The sequence below is a fragment of the Emydura macquarii genome, unplaced genomic scaffold (assembly GCF_026122565.2).
Source record: "Emydura macquarii macquarii isolate MOO-44397 ecotype Brisbane River unplaced genomic scaffold, CSIRO-AGI_Emac_v2 contig_2457, whole genome shotgun sequence".
In the NCBI taxonomy this organism is placed as follows: domain Eukaryota; kingdom Metazoa; phylum Chordata; order Testudines; family Chelidae; genus Emydura; species Emydura macquarii.
In genome coordinates, this window is record NW_027132594.1 from 39,379 (window position 1) to 56,183 (window position 16,805).

The 16,805-nt window shown below is 38.8% G+C and overlaps 1 protein-coding gene across 1 annotated transcript in view; it reads right to left on the minus strand.

Annotated features, from left to right (window-relative positions):
* LTBP1 (latent transforming growth factor beta binding protein 1) overlaps positions 1-16,805 on the minus strand; it is a gene marked incomplete at its 3' end in the record, with an annotated part of 277,622 nt that overhangs the window by 31,288 nt on the left and 229,529 nt on the right. The window contains exons 19-22 of the mRNA XM_067562644.1: positions 16,637-16,759; positions 13,427-13,549; positions 10,416-10,541; positions 799-924 (exon numbers count right to left, since the gene is read on the minus strand). Of these exons, the coding sequence (XP_067418745.1) occupies positions 799-924; positions 10,416-10,541; positions 13,427-13,549; positions 16,637-16,759 (498 nt within the window). The remainder of the gene's footprint in view (positions 1-798; positions 925-10,415; positions 10,542-13,426; positions 13,550-16,636; positions 16,760-16,805) is intronic.

Below are 16,805 nucleotides of genomic sequence, written 5' to 3' on the forward strand. Positions count from 1 at the left end.
AAAACTTTTGCCACTCTTTCATTCCTCTCTTTTTTCATTCAGCTCAGTGTTACTGGTTAATGTGTTTCATCCTGAATCTAGTGTGAAGAAATTGCTTAATGAATGCCTTTTTTTGATCTGGTATTAATTTTATATTAGAAACTTGTGCTGCCTCAGATGGTGCTCAAGTCTAACCATCACTAACAACAGATTTGGAAATCTATTGCTCACTGGAGAAATCTACAGTATTTACACGTTTATGAACTTCTCGTATCTTTTCACAGTGATAGGTTTCTTTCCTGGAGCCTGGAGCTAATGTTAAAAATTTGTTCAAACACACTGTGCCTAAGAAGGTGTGCTGTCTAATTCAGACGGATTGTACCACATACCAGACTATATTTCCTGTAGGAGGTAGTAGAGTTCTGGCTATTCAACTAAGAGACTAAACAGATGTTGCATTTAAATAAGATGAAGTATTAAATTCAATCCATTATGATTTATATTTGTGAATGGCCTGACATTTGCAGAAATAGTGGGGTTTTTTAAAAAAATAGATAAAATGTGTGGCTCAGCTTATTTGCTGCTGGTTTCCATTCCAATCCTAAAAACAGGCTCTCCTTGAAAGGATACACAGTAAGTATTCACATGGTATATAGGGCTTAGTGAGCAAGGCATATGTGAATCCTACTCTGAAATGGTGCAAATTTAAAACAAAATGATACAAGACAAAATAATTTTAGGAAGAAATAAATTTTCCTTGGAAACCGGTTTTTCCTCACTTGAGTGATGCAGTACTGATTATAAAATCTAAAAACTTACCCACACACCCTTGCCCATCCTGTGGGTCCTGATACCCCTGGTAACAGAGGCAGCGGTAGGAACCAGGTGTATTTTCACAGAACCCATGACTGCCACACAGAGTGCTGTTAACACATTCATCAACATCTGGAAATAAGACATTTCAATATCAGACAGACATGATACACAGGCAGTTTGTCAGGTAGACAATTACATCTCTAGAAGTAGATATACTTAGTATATCTATACATGTTAAGGGAAACAAAGGACAAGAAACAAAAATATTATTAATTAGCTAATACTCTGCAAATGATTAACTTACAAAAGTACATTTTTCTAGAACAATATAATAATTGCGATGTACATTCTGCTTCAGATTTACTCTAGTACAAAAACTGCATGCAGATAGACAAACAATGAAACAATAACTTCCCTAAATTTAATTTTATGGGCAACATCTTATGCAGGACTGGCAAATTCTGGCTGTTTCTCTCTCTACAGTATTAGAGCCTGATCCAACAAATATCACCAGAAATAATACAACTGACATAAAGGGAACTTTCTCTTTTAGTTTTTTTATGGTGTCCATCACTTTAGTATTAAATAGTAAACAATATGGATGAAGTTCATGCCTATGCAGAAAGCCAGCACACTGAGGCCCCAATTCAGCAAAGCACATGCTTAGCTTTAAGAATGTATTTAAATCCCATTGAAATCAATAAGCATGCGCTTTTGAGGGCATAAATGGGACTTAAGTGTTGCACACACCTTATGCTGGCCTTCTGCACAGGTGCTAGTAGCAAGGATTTGCAGATCGGGCCTTTATGCACTAATTTTGTAGATTTAGACATATGAATAATTTTACTCAAGTTGTGTCAAGTTTTTAAGGTACCGAAGTATTTTCAGAATTGAGGTCTTAGTGTGTAGCTCCTATTTCTGGTTTGTTGCCCTCCGTAATGAGCATCCTAGCATCCTGTGCTGAGTAAGTCTGCTCTCTGATTGTCCACTCAGTTGCCACATCAGCCTATAAGGAGGCTGCTTGTGGCACAGAATAGTCTGTTATCATAAATGTATTATGAGTACTGTGAATATATTATTTTAATTTCCATTTGGAATAAGACCTAAAACCAAAGTCCTGACCACTTGTGGTTATTAAAGATCTCATGGCATGTTTTTCAGGAGTAAGAATCTTAACCCCAGCATCCTGGCTAAATCCCAATTTGGCTTATTACATTCTGCCATCCTAAATTAGCCTTGCAATTTCCAGTGGAGAAGTTATATATGCATTGCATTTCTAAAAGCTATCATAAATGTTGAGTAATGATGCTAATCCACTGTGAAACACCTTCAGCGTTCTGCTACTGAGGTGGCTGCATTTCAGTGGTGGATGAAATGATTCTTTTATATTTATAAAATGTGCCAATTCTAGGCTGTAGCAATATGTGAAATTAGTTATGCACATTAAACCATACAGAAATTGAGAAAAAGTAAATTACAGAAGGACTCAAAAAAAAAAAAAAAAAAAAAAAAAAAAAAAAGAAAGAAACTGGGCATAGAGATTCAACATTTCATTCCCAATCAACCTCAAATTGATGGCACTCATTTTCGCTATCTCCACGAGAGGCCTTACATATTCATTAAGCTGAAAAGTTGACAGAACAGAATCTTTTACCACCCCATGTAAGAGAGCCTTTTGGACAGAAAAGCATTTCCACAATGCTACTCTTTGGTATCTCTCAGAAAGGAAAGCATGGAGTCATTCAAGTGCAGCTCAGTCTACCTCTCCCAGCGTTTGCAGTTATGTCAACAACACCTCATCATTTGCAATAGCAAAGGCCTAAAAGAATCAGAAAAGACATGCCTTGCTCATCTCCTGAAAGAGATCATTGAGCAATGATATCAATGAAGGTTCTTAAAAATATCCAGGTCTAAAGTCCAATTGAAAGGAGTCAAGGAAGTCTAAGGTCTCTGAGTCACTTGGTCACAGCCCCTCAATGGCTGCCTAACTTTTGGCAGCATTTCACTGCATGCCTACAGCAGTAGTACTACTCAGAATCTCTGCAGTGCTACAGGCTATGGTTCTATTCAACACACCCATCGCCCCACTCCCCCCGCAGCACTCCCTCTATTCAGAGTCTTGTAAAGGGGTACTCAGAGAACAGCCTTTGGTTGTCTGCCTCAGATGGTTTTCTGAAGGAATTCTTCCTCAGCTGGATCTAGGGCCTTCAGAGCCCCTTTATGCTGTTCTGGCCTCTTTACACGGCACAAGGACTGGAGCAGGGGTGAGAGCCTCACTCAGACTTCTAAGACCAGAAGGGATTACTCTGATCATCAAGTCTGACCTCCTGTATAACACAGGCCATAGAACTCCTCACAGTGATTCCTGCACCAAGCCCAATACATTGTGGTGGAACTAGAACATATCTTTTAGAAAGACACCTAATTTTGTTTTAAAAACTCCAAGTGGTGGACAATTTACCACTTTTCTTCCTAAAATGTTCCAATGTTTAATTAAACTCTCTGTTAATGTATGTAACTTAGAATCTGTATAAAACGTGTAAAATATATACTTATGCTAATGTAATATTCCCAACATTGCACTGAAATTTAGGAATACTTTTCTTGTTATATTTACGATTGTATTTGGTATAATTTTTTTCACCTGTAGCTTGGAATGTCCACAAGAATATTTACTACTGAAGGTAATATTACTCAGAAACATGAGATAATAAAACTTTATCAGTGGTTAGTCAATAGATGATTGATTTTTGCCAATAAATGTTTTTAATATAATTCTTTTTATCTTGATTTATTAAACAGATGAAGGAAAAATACTGCAGTAATTAATCTTGAAAATGGTAAAGAATACTATAATTAATACATTTATATCACAGGAACTGAATGTAGCAATAGGAATGGAAATCTGATGTGAAATAATTAGTTATTGAACTGTTCAACACCATGGAAAAAAATCAGTAAAATTAATAGAGCAGTAAGAGTAGCCAATTTGTGTGTCCGTATTATAGTGTTAAAGAAACATTATCAAAGTTGAGAGGTCAAAACTTGTCTTGCATTCCAATTCTTCCAGCAGAAAAACAAAAGCAAGTGTACTATGAGACACGCAACATACATGCATAAATGGATGCACTTTTCGATGGTCTCTTCTTGCTACTGAGAATTAGATCTTTTTATTTTATTTGTTAACCTCATGTTGTGGTTTGTACATGTGGCCACAGAAAAAGGTCATGATCCTTATTCAGATGAACTTCCATTCAGGTCAAATGAGAATTCTATCTGAGTAAGGAACACAAGATTGAGAGCCAAGTGTATAAAACAATACAGAGCAATGTATTGCATATATTTCCAGTGGCCAATTACAGTTTCACAACAGTGATTCCTGAGCCATAGAACAGTTATCCTATTAAAAGTCTACACAAAGACAACAAGAAGTAGGGATTTTAAAATGTATATAAATCACAGTATCTTTTTCTCTTAATAGCTATATATTAAAGAAAAGAGATGGGAAAGGATCATATAACTCTGTTCGCAAAAGTTAAAATGAGGTCATTGACTGAAAAGCAACAAAAACAAAATCCATCATTGCAACAAGTATCCTAATTAAATATATAACACATCCACAGAGGATGATTTTGTTTTAAAAAGTACACAGTCTGAACATGACTGACTCATACAGTGAGTGACTGGGAACCTACAGAGAGGGTCCAACCACCAAATATTTTTCCTTGTCTAGACAGCTCACTCAAAGGCCTCCTGTTTTACAGCCGGAAAGGGCATTTGTTGCTTTAATCACCCTGTAAAGCATGTGGTTTGTAATGGGCAAACCTCTTGCTACATGGTGACAAAAGTGAGGGAACATAAGTAACTAAGAGACCATATGTCTATACAATTAAAATGTAGCTTTATAATTATGATATATTTCAAAATCGAACACCAGTTCTGCATTCCTTAATCAAAACTCCTACCAATCTGAAATCTGTAAGAATTTTGCCTGAGTAATGAGTGCAGAACTGACCCTGAATAACTAAGATCTTTAAAAGGAATACCCCAAATCAGCAAAACTTTTAAGCATGTACTTAAGCCTATACCTACTCAGCAAAGCACTTGAATCCAAATGAAGGGAAACATTGTTTTCAGGAAAGCACCTAAAGATGAGATTAACTTTAGGCATATGCTTAAATCTCATTGAATTCTATTCAGATTGTAAAAGTTTGAACCGTATAGTGCCTAGCACAATAGGGCCACAATCTTGGCTGAGACCTCTAGGTACTCCCATAATACTTATATTAAGTAATAATAATATTAATAGTGAGAGGGCAGTTAGAATAACTAGAATTATGAATATAGGGTTTAGATGGCCATGTGAAGTATTGCTGGGTGACTACTCCATGTGGTGATGGACATCTCTGGCTTAAGGAAGAGGTTCCTCTGTTTTCCATTCAAGTTCTGGGTCACTGTTTTAGCCTCAGTGTCAGAGTGGATATAGGATGGCGAGGATTCCAGTCCATCGACTTCAGCATGTGAGAGAGGGTTGTTGAAGCTTGCTAGGTAACTTAAATGTTCACCAAAAAGGTGGCTCATTTCGGAGAGTGCCATGAACTTATTCTGGGTTTACTTTTGACAGGTCAAAGATGGAGTTTCTGACTTCTCTGTAGATTATTATTTAAATTGGGGTCTGGTGGTCTGTGATGGTGGCCTCTGTACATTACATTGGAAGAATTCATTTGCACATTTAGTGGGCCATACCTGTGGCCCCATAGGAGTGCCAGAGTTCCTGCACCTCGTTCCCACAACCTCCTCTTCTCAGCAAAGGCACAGTTAAGGCTGTGATGTGTGGTCTGTGATGAACAATAGCTATGCAAGTAGTAAGGTGATAGAAGGGTAGAAACTATACACTGTTAATCACTTAACTTCTCATTTCCTCAATTTTGAGGTTTGTGGTAGGTATTTTGTGTGCACAACAGCCTTAACTGATACACAATATAGTGTTTTTGTGTGTGAATTTCCATATTTTTGGTTTGTTTTAGAAAGTTCTATTCCTCACGGAAGTACCCAGACAGCTCGAAGGGATAACAGATACTGAGTGGAGTAGGGAAGGAGCAGAGGGGGTGGGGAGCTCTGACAGACAAAGATACAGACGTATTATGGTAGCACCTAGAGGTGTCGGGGGCTACTAGGTGTGACTGGGGAAGCTGAGGTTCTTGAGGCAGAGAGTGGGAGAGGTTGGAAGAGTTCCTGGAAGAGGCACTGTGGGTGGAGCAGGGGACAGAACTGAAAGCTACTAGAGCCAGAGTAGAAGCTTGAGTATCACAGCAGTACTGCTACATAGCACTGAGGATGCTGCCCTGTCTTATTACCACAGCTGGCTGACCGTCTGCTAGGGAAGAACCTTTGCAAGAATCTCAACAAACTCAATGGAAAGCCAATGAGTCTCCCAGTGTTACTTCCAAGAGTCTCCTTATTAGGAAACTCTACCAAGCCTGATCACCAGATTCACCTCCTAGGAAAGGGGCAGGGATGGAATACCACAGCTACTACAAAGGTTTGATTTACTCCTTAGAAGAGGGTATAGTCTATTCTACACAGCTGTGCAGTTTACTTTGGCCAGTAGCCATAAAGACTCAAGACCAGGATTAAACCACACAAGCTCCTTAATCATTTTATGTTGTTGTTTTTAACTTTTCAGAAACATTTGAACTTGTAGGAAAACAAGCCAGAGATATGGAAAATCTTCTTTCCAGATAACTAAAGCAAAATTTCCTTAGTCCCAACTCTGATGATATAAACAGCTATTCTCACTCACTTATCTAGAAGTAAAATTCACAAAGGCAACTAGTGTGAACGGTAGTTTCTGCAGCTGGAACCCACATTCTCTCACAGTACCTGGAATGTTATAAGTTCTTTTTGTTTCTGTTCTTTTTATTTTTTTAATTTTATGTGAAACTGAATTCTGAAAATGATGGATATACAAAAATTAGAATTAAAGTGATTGGTGTCTGCTTAAAAGCTTCTATCAGCTTTAGACCTCTCTATTTTTATTATTTTTTAAATTAAAATGGCTGCATACAGCAGCCAATTATAAATGAAAAGGATTACTGCTGCTTCAGGAGACGATAAACTGCCTTGCTTAGCCAAGTTATTAAAGTACTTTTCCCAGTGCAGAATATACAGCCAGATCTGCACCTCATATACGCCTCCAGTTAGCTGTGGTGCATGGTTAATGGGTTTTATACTTTATATGTTATTCTCCATTGTTTATAAACATATTTAGACACCTGGAAATAAATCTTCTGATTTCATCATTTTTTATTTGGTTAAAAATCTGGCTTTTTGTTTATAATGAAGATTAACTTTGTACCACATGACATCATCATGAATGATGTCACCACATCTCTGGGAACAGTGCTGGTTAATTAACTGGCGCAGACCAGGCCAGAGTGGCTCACTGTTTCTGTGGGACTCCTAAAACTAGTAATTACTGCTTTTATTTAGTTGAGGTTGTTGCTGGAGGCTGGGAGTGGTGGACGGGATGGATCAATTAAGGATTACCTATTCTGTTCATTCCCTCCGAAGCACCTGACATTTGCCACTGTTGGAAGACAGGATTCTGGGCTAGATGGACCATTGGTCTGACCCAGTATGGCCATTCTTATGTTGTTTAATTCTGGCATTTCCTAATTTTTTGAGTGCTTGACTTTGCATCCTTGATAATGTTCCTTTAACATGAGGTTTGGTTATGTTCTTTTAGTATAGTGTGTTCAGTTTAAACCTCCCTGACTGAGTTCTTCATTACGCTCTACAGTGAGGAAGACACCCACGATAGTATTCTTGTTCAGAGATTGAAGACATTTAACCCTTTCCCTGCCAAATGCTGGATGGAGTCCATAAACCATGTCACAATTTTACACAAATAATTTTAGCAATCTGGATTCTGGAGGAAAGAACTTTGAAGTATTCTCATCGTTTGAGATCATAAAAATGCATCCCACTGCCAAAACTCATCAGATACACTGTCTCCTCTCTACCTGATGAGGTTATTCTAATGGCAAGAAGAGTATGGCTCTTTCAGTTCATGCTATGATTAATTACTAAGCACTGACAATATAGTTGGTGCCATATCAGATAAATATTTGGCTCACATCTCTTCATGGTAGTACAGCAATATCCCATTGCCATTATTAGCTACTACTACAGCACGTATACATGAGCCAAAACGTATTTGAGTTTTCCCCACTGGTATATTTTTCACAAGGGGGGAGGTGGCGGGAGAGAGGAGAGAGGAGGAGTGAATACAGTAACCAAGCAGGGGGCCTCTCCACTGCAGCAAGCGTCTTTGTACAGCCCCGAATAGACTGATGTTTTAGGATCAGATTCTGAATAGTGTGACTTCGGAGTAACTCACCGATTTCTGTCTAACCTAATCTAGTCGACTCCAGTTTAACCTCATCTATTTAAAATAATTCCTCTTGTACCCATCACTATGGTGTCTAGGCACCAGATGGAGGTACTGTGGGCTTACACTACTATAGCTAAGGGCAGAATTTGATCTGGGATGTTTCATACTATAGTTGTATAGCACATTGAGTAGATGCTCTCTGATGGGAGCCCTAGATGAGTTATATAAAAAATGATATTGTGAGTGTGACAGAGTGCAGGGAGTGAGTACCTATTAAAATCCTGGGGGTAGGTGGGCGCAAGCCTGCCTGCATTTGAAGGCCCCTTGCCCAGGCTAAGGGGAGAACCTACTGAACCCAGGGTTCAAGTAAGGTTGGTAGGCAACAAATGATAAAACAGGAATGTGCATGAGGGTCACAGGATCATAAGCAGGAAGCCAGAGGGGGACACCGAGCAGAGAATGTGGTGAGGTCTATAGAGGTGGCACCATGAGAAACAAGGGTTAACTGGCCTCCAGCATTAATATTTGGAGTGCAGAAGCTCCTTTGGTGTCTGACATCCATTTCCCCTAGTTTCCAACACAAAGCTGCTTAGAAGTCTATCCAGTATTTCCGCTATTCATGCATTCTCTAGAATTGCTTCTCAAGATGCTGCTGGGTTTTTTGTGTTTGTATTATTTTATTTTGGGGTTTTTTCCCCAAAAAATTGTTACTATATTTTCCACACTTTTTTGGATTGAATAGTCCATATGCATTATCTATATGAATGTCCATTCTTAATCTGGTTGGTGGAACTTTTATTTTTTGCTGATGGCAAAAATCACATTTTCTGTGTATTACAGATCACAATTTTTTTTTAAATTTACCTTATGCACAGTAGATCAGCACAACTGGCAAGTGTGTGCTTTCAATCAGCAACAGGACACTTTCTCACACTGGAGACAAAGAAAAATTCCAGGTGCACCTCATCTGCAAACTTTCCAGGTTTGTGGTTGATGTTTCTCACCATAGTTATTACTGGAACTGTTTTTACTACCATTTATGAAAAAGATCTATGTGTGTGTGAGTGAGAGCAAGAGAGAGGGTGGGGGTAAGGGAGATGTATGAATTTGGTTTAAAATTTAAAATTCTAATGAAGAATGATTGTAGGTCTGACAAGAAATTTATAAAAGTCTAAAAAACTAAGACAAGATTTTAAAATAGCTTCATGCAAACCAAAATTAACCATGATTTCAGTATGATTTATTTTTACTGCATAAGTATTTCCTCCATGTCTGTATTTTTACACATATTACAAACAGGGTATTATTGTTTCAAATAGAGCAATCAGAACATTAAAAACATTAAGTTAAGATTTTACTGCTAATATATTTGAGAAGCCCTAAATTAAAGGTGCCTAAATTTGTGGCAATAATGGCCACACTTAAAACTTGCCAGGAATCTGAATACCACCTCTAATTTATGTGCATTTTGTGACCAATTCCCTCCTTCCACCCCTATCATGGGATTTTAAAATAAAGGAAACACCTTCCAGCTATTCATTTTAAAGTTTTTCTAACTTTATAGCTGTGTGTCTTCTTGCTTCTCCCTCACCTTTTTCCATTTTTTTATTCCATTCTCTCTCTCCTTCCATCTCCCACTTTCCCTTTTCCATTGCAATTTAATTTATTAAATATTATAAAGCATTAAGGTTGCACAGTTAAAGTCACCAAAAGACAAGAAAAGCAAAAGTTAAGTTTCTAACAAACATTCACTCAGAACTTGCCGCTTGTTCTGTATGTTTCATGCTATACGTTTTATGACAGTAATATTAAGCTATATGTTTACAAGAAAAACAAGAATATAAAACAACACATGCTTTATGTTCAAGGCTGCTACATTGATGTTGGTTTTGGAATCTTACAGCCAAATTGTGACCACTTTATTCATCCAACTAGTTCCACAGAATCAATGAGTAAGAACCTTGCCTTTAATTTTTGCATTTCTTAACTTCTTGTGACTAACTATGCACATTCAATATTGCATTAGCATAGCATTTAATATTTAATTTTCTAGATTCTCTTTAAAAAATTTAAGGCAGCTTCAGGTGCTTCAAATGAGGAAGAGGACAAACATTTATGTTGCTTGAAATGTTTTTAGCAACATATTCACTTAAACCACATGAAATCCTTATTGTGGCATATGGCTACAGGGTGAAATTCACTATATTATCACTACTCCTCTCACCTTCACATGTTTGACCATCTGTAGAAACTGAAAAGCCTTGTTCACAAATGCAGTGGAAAGAACCATCTGTATTCAGACATTCCCCATGTGGCAAACAGAGTTCAGATCCTTCACATTCATCGATATCTGGAAAACACAGAGCAGACTTGTAAAATGTTTTAACACCCTCCCCCCCAAATATTACTTTTGCAGTTGATTCCAATATGCATTAGTGTTTGGCATATTACTACCACCTATTTACATTGGTTAATGACTGTCAGTTAAACTGTCAAAATGTTTCAGTTCTCATGTATGTGAAGAATGCCCATGGCCTCTTAGCAGAAGTGTGCTTCAGTTGTCATACCTTATCCGTTTTCAACTATGGGTGAAAGTGCTAAATCAGTAGAGTATGTTTACTACAGTGAAGGGTCAGATTTTCTGTGGTGCTGAACAGGAGTTTGGCAGAGAGGGCTGGCAGGAAACCAGTAATTGCACCACCCTGACCCCAAGCACAAGTTAGAGCAGCATATGGAACTAACATCCACCAGCTAAGCAGATTCTACACACCAATATGTCAGCTAAGCACAGCCAGAGAATACATTCTGCTCTAGTCATGCTCCCTTCACTTCTGTCCCTGCAATGGGGCTAAGTGGAGAACAGGGAGCAGTACAGGGGCGGGCTACATCAGCTCTGCACTAGCTGACAACTCCCTTGCGTCAGGAGAATTCTCAGATCGCCAGATCTGACTGCTTTCTGGCCCCTCTGTGCTGCTCAAGTGGCACAAAGGGCCCAGAATGCAGCGAGCTTCTGGTCCAAAGTCTGGGCAGCAGAGTTCAGAAGTTTACATTGTTTCCAATAAGCCGATTTTCTACATACTGCAGCCAAAAAGCATCTTTTGAGTTTTGGCATGTCCTCAAGATGATGGTGCATACAGAGTTGTCAGCACTGCTCAGTTTTTACAAGTAAAGATATTTTTTCTGCCTGCCCTAATTATGAATTTAAGCTCCTAAACTCATCTTTTGAAAGTGTTATGCAGGTTTCCTTTGAGAATGAGAACTGATAGGTCAGAAAAAGAGTGATTGGTTTGTGAAAGGGGGTCACATTGGGAGCTTAAAATCATTACTCTGCTAGACACTAACATTCATGGACTGAACAGAGAGACTGGATTTATGGTTTATTATGTCAATCTGTAATCCACTAACCCCCTCTTTTTGTCCAATGCATAGGTGTTAACAGGCCACTCTATATTGAATGGTCCCTTGCAATATGTGCTAACTACTTATGCTAAACAATCTGTTCCACCTTGCATTTTGCCATGACGCTGGGAGTTCCTTTTCCAGACACGAAAAAGAGCTCTTTGTAGCTCCAAAGCATCTCTCTCTTCCCAAGAGAAGCTGGTCCAATAAAAGATATTACCTCACCCACTTTGTCTCTATAACAGCCTGGGACCAAGATGGCAACAATTACTCATAACTAAGGCTAAGGTTTAGTCATGAATATTTTTAGTATAAATAATGGACAGGTCATAGGCAATAAACAAAATTCATGGCTCCTGACCCGTCTGTGACTTTTACTATAAATACGGCTGACAAAATCTTAGCTGCTCCCAGGGCACCACTGCTCTTTAGAGGTCTGGGGGCACTAACAGCTGCCTCTTGCTCGGTAGCAGGAGCTGACTGCCCCCGGCTGCCTGCTCCTCTGAGGCCCCCAGGGTCTGCTCTCCAATGGCCTCTAGGGCCACCACGGGGCCTCTGCTCCGGCCACTCTGAGGTCAGCTGCAATGGCAACTGCAGCTGCAGAAGTCACGGAATCTGTGACTTCCAGGCCAGACTCGCAGCCTTGCTCATAACTATACAGTTTTGCTTAGATTCCGGCCACCTTGTTTGGTTTCCATTGGCTACAATACTTATGCTTAATTATATAAAAAGCACAGTCATTCCACACGATTCACAGCCACTACATATCGCACGAATTACAGAAATGTCTTTGGACACAGAATTAGCATATTACCATATACAAATCTCCTAGTCCCTGGGCACAACACTCTAAAACCAATTCGCACTATACTGTACTACTCAAAATCAACAAGTACAATATTGTCTCCAAATGTAAGATATTGACAGCCCAAATATAAACTTCCTAAAGCTCTTATAAAAATGATTAAGCTAAAATGGGATATTCGTGTTGGTAAGGTCAGTACAATATCTTTGGAAAGTAAGTTGTCCCTAACTATCTTCTGGGGATGTCCTAATGCTGTGAGAAAAAACTCTTGGAAACCAAAATAAATGCTTCCAGAGATAGTACAAAGGGAACAATGAAGAGAAAATGGAAAGTTAACCATGTTATGGGGGCTGAGTTAAGGATCTCTGAGTGATTTTAACGGTGTATTTGCATACTGTCAAATGATTTGGGCTGTTTTTGCTAAGTTGTTTTACTTAAACTTTGACTATCAAGACTTTCAAACGTATATGTTCTTTGAGAAAAACCTTTTTAATAGTATTCTGTTCAAAGGGATAAATCCTTTCAACCTTAATTGCTGGCTAATACATTTTTTGCCTGTGAATATTCATTGTCTTTCTCATGTGGAACTATTAGTTATAGCAAGATATAAATAAATGTTCATAATTGAGTAGTCTTATTTTTTGTTTTATCTTTGGCTTCCTGTTGTATGTTTTAAATCTTGTACTTAACAGATCTACATTACTTATAAAAAGGCATAAAATGATTTGTTGTAATTTTCAGCATAACCTGTGCTATCAAAATAAATCTTCTCTCTCAAGATTTGGGAAGACACAACAACTCTAAACCTATGTTGGTTTATAAAGAATTCCTACCACATGATAGGAAGGCTGAGACTATGCCTGTTGGAAGTTTCTCAGTGTCTAGTGAAGTCTGTCTGTGGCATAGCAAATGATTGTTTATGACAAGAAGAGAAGGGTAAGAAGGTGCTTGTAATCCTGTTGATTTGGGATTCTCTTTTATATTATAATTTATAATATTCATCAGGTATCCTAACCCAACCCAGACTATACCTTGACATCCCCTGTTGGCCATCTGCTGGAAGCCATCTGGACAAGTGCACTCATAAGACCCTTTAGTATTCATGCAGTTTCCTCTAAGGCAAATGTCACTGTCTTGAAGGCATTCATTAATGTCTGAAATCAAACCATTGCCAAAAAATTGTACAATTTCAAAATTGAATAAACACTTAAGAGTGACATATTTAATACTAGTCTATCAACTTGAGGTAACAGCTTATATTTACTATATTTAAAGAAAAAAATGTTTAAGTGTAGCGTGTCTCTAATTTCCCTGCCTACACAGTCACATCTCAGACTTTGCCCCTAATATTTCTATACAGTATTAAAGTTTGTACATTCCATGACATGCAAACAATACAAACTAATCTTCTGTCATTCAGTAGGATGCTGTAGTCCCACTCAAAACAGTTTTTATAAATGAATGCTGCCCATGTTATGTAATCTGTCCCACATGGATATGCAGGATTCTATGCTCACTGTATAAATTGTAGGAACTATGTTGCCTGGTTATCTTTTGTAAATTGTGTTGCATTCATGCCCTGGTACTTGTTTTGGTGTTTTCCGAATCTATATGTTTTGGACACCACTGGACCACACAAACTTTTTTAAACAGGTAATGAATGATATTAAGAATTCACACTCAGGTCCACATCGTCTGCAAGTGTAATTCAACACAGCTCCATTGAAGTCAATGGAGTTATATTGATTTTCACTAGTGGGCCAATCCAAAGTCCTTAAAGTCAATGGAAAGACTTCCATTGACTTAAATAGGCTTTGGATAAGATCTCAATTGAGAATCAGGGCCTCAACCACTGTGAAATTAACATGATAAATATACTGATAAATGCGAGGAAGTAATAAATCAGCTATTTTGTTATAGGAATATATGAAGCAGTGATAACAACAAAAATGCTTACATTACATGGATACTATATAAACACTTTATTCCACTACTGCAAGGGAAGCCATTTAATATTTTATGATTGTGCCTCACTAGTTTTAGGGAAAAACAGAAAGCAAAAGAAAATAAAATACAGGCAAGATCTCCCTACAGCCCCAGTACTCTGCCTCTTAATTCAATGAGTCTACAAGAAGATGTTTTATTACAGAAAATAAACAGCTTTATATGATGGTTTTTGATTATTCTGACCTTTTATGCATGACTTTTTAGCAGATCAAAATTATGCTGCCTTTTCCATTTGGACATGAATCCAACAAAAGAATATATGGCTCCTTCTGAACTTGTCTTTGGACAGTCTGGCTGAATGTGCACTAAAGGCCTAGCCGTCACTGGGATTTTTTAAAAAAAAACAGAGCTTTCTTGAATATGTGAAAGATCTTATTTCAGATAAAATTGCATTTAATGCTGTTGACGTTATGTGAACTCTTGATAAACATATTAGATTTCACATGAATGTGTTTTATATTTACATAATATTTTCAACTGAAATACTGGTAGTTTATTAAAATGGTAATTAACTTTGACTAGGAGAATGTGAAAAAATTAACAACTCCCTTGCACTTAATAAGTGCAAAGCCCCACAAAAAGAAAATGTTTTCTGCCAAATTGATTCAAAGTGGAAATTTATTAATCGTAACATATGCCACAAACTTCCCTTCTTATGTTCTAACTGTTCATCGTTCCTACAATCGGAGTGCAAGAACCCAAAATAAATAAGAGAGTTTCTTCTTTGATTTCTTAAAACATTGGATTTTATGAACTGCAAGAGAAGCTGGTATCCTAGTGAAAGGAAGATCCTATGATTATCTACCTGGGCTACTTTTTTCCACCAACAGAGGTATCAAAGCATTGTGAAAATGGTATCTTCACATTACTCTGGCTGTTTTATTTGGTTCTAGGCCCTTCAGAGAATTCCCCAAAGCTCCTTCTTGTGCAATCTTGTTCTATACATGAGACTTAAAGACCTAGGAGTCGTATGTGAAGAAGTGTTTGGAAGACTGTGGCCCTCCTTGTGTCTTTCCCTACTCTAAAGCGCATGACCATCTGAGGGCTTGTCTCTAAGATAAACAGGAACCAGTGTTCCTGAGGCCTGGAGAGAGCCCCGCTGGGTCACCTTCTGAAAGTTTTCTTGAGATAAAGCTTATATAAGAATGTCATGAAGCAATAAGAATAAGCAAGGTCAGGGAATATACCTGAATTAATTATTGTATTAGTTTGCTAACATTAAGCACAAAATCATCTTATTTGGGATATTCCCAAAAAGATGGGAAGATCATTTTATTGCACTTCTGAGATAGTAGAGGCTGCTGAGCTCCGTAAGTATTCACCTCTCGGGAAGGGCAGGTAGCGTTTATATTGCTTTCCTCCCCAGGGTACTACCACTAGGCTCCCCTGGAGCTAACCCAGGCCACCCTGCCAATGCTGCTGATGTTTGGGATTGTGGTCTTTGGCTGCAGGCCCCCATACCAGCCACAGAAACAGATGTAACCCATGCAGCACCCTAGGTGGACTTTCCATGCTGGCAGAAGCATTTGTAAGCAGACATGAATACAGGCTTCCAGGGGCATGAGCAACAGGGAGGGGGGTGGGGCCAAGCAGGGGCACAGTCCTCCTCCCCCCCCAAATCAACAGGGACACAGAATTCTGCTGGGGTCGGGGCAGTAAGCTCCTTCAATCCTGGGCCGGGCTGGGAGATGACAGCTCCTCTAGCCACCAGGGGAGAGTGAGCTCCACTGGTTGCAGGGATGTGGGGGTAGGGGAGGAGAGCTAGCTCCACAGGCTACAGTGGGGAAAGTCAGCTCCACCACCCAGGACCATAGCAGGGAGAACCAGCTTCTCCAGCCACAGGGGGGTAAGTGGGAGAGCCAGCTCCTCTGGCCGAGGGGGGACCCAGAAAGTGCCCCTCCAAAAACAGCCATATTTTTATTCCTGCGCACGTCCCTGCAGGCCTCTGTTTTGGAATTTGAGCAATTACGAGATTTCCTTATTCAAAAGGAACAATCAAATTTGTTTCCTCGCCTTGGAGCCACAGGTGCAGGGGACAGAAACTGTGTGTGCGTGAGAATACATGAGCTATCTGGTCGTGTAGACAGGGACCATCAACAGGATAGTAAAAAACTGAGGAGAGGAGGAGAAAAACGTATCTTTCTTTCCCATCCTCAGAAGTGGTTGGGCTTATGGTTGGAATACTCAGGATTTCACTGAAAAAAATCCATCAGTAGTTTAAGTCACATACTTACCTTCACACTGGTCTCCCATAGATGATAATGTGTAACCCTGGCTACAAATACATCTGAAAGACCCATCTGTGTTTCTGCAGTTCCCATTTGTGCATAGATGACGTTGCTGGCATTCATCTATATCTATGAATGAAAAGAAAATGTGTATCTAAAAAAGAAAACAGTAATG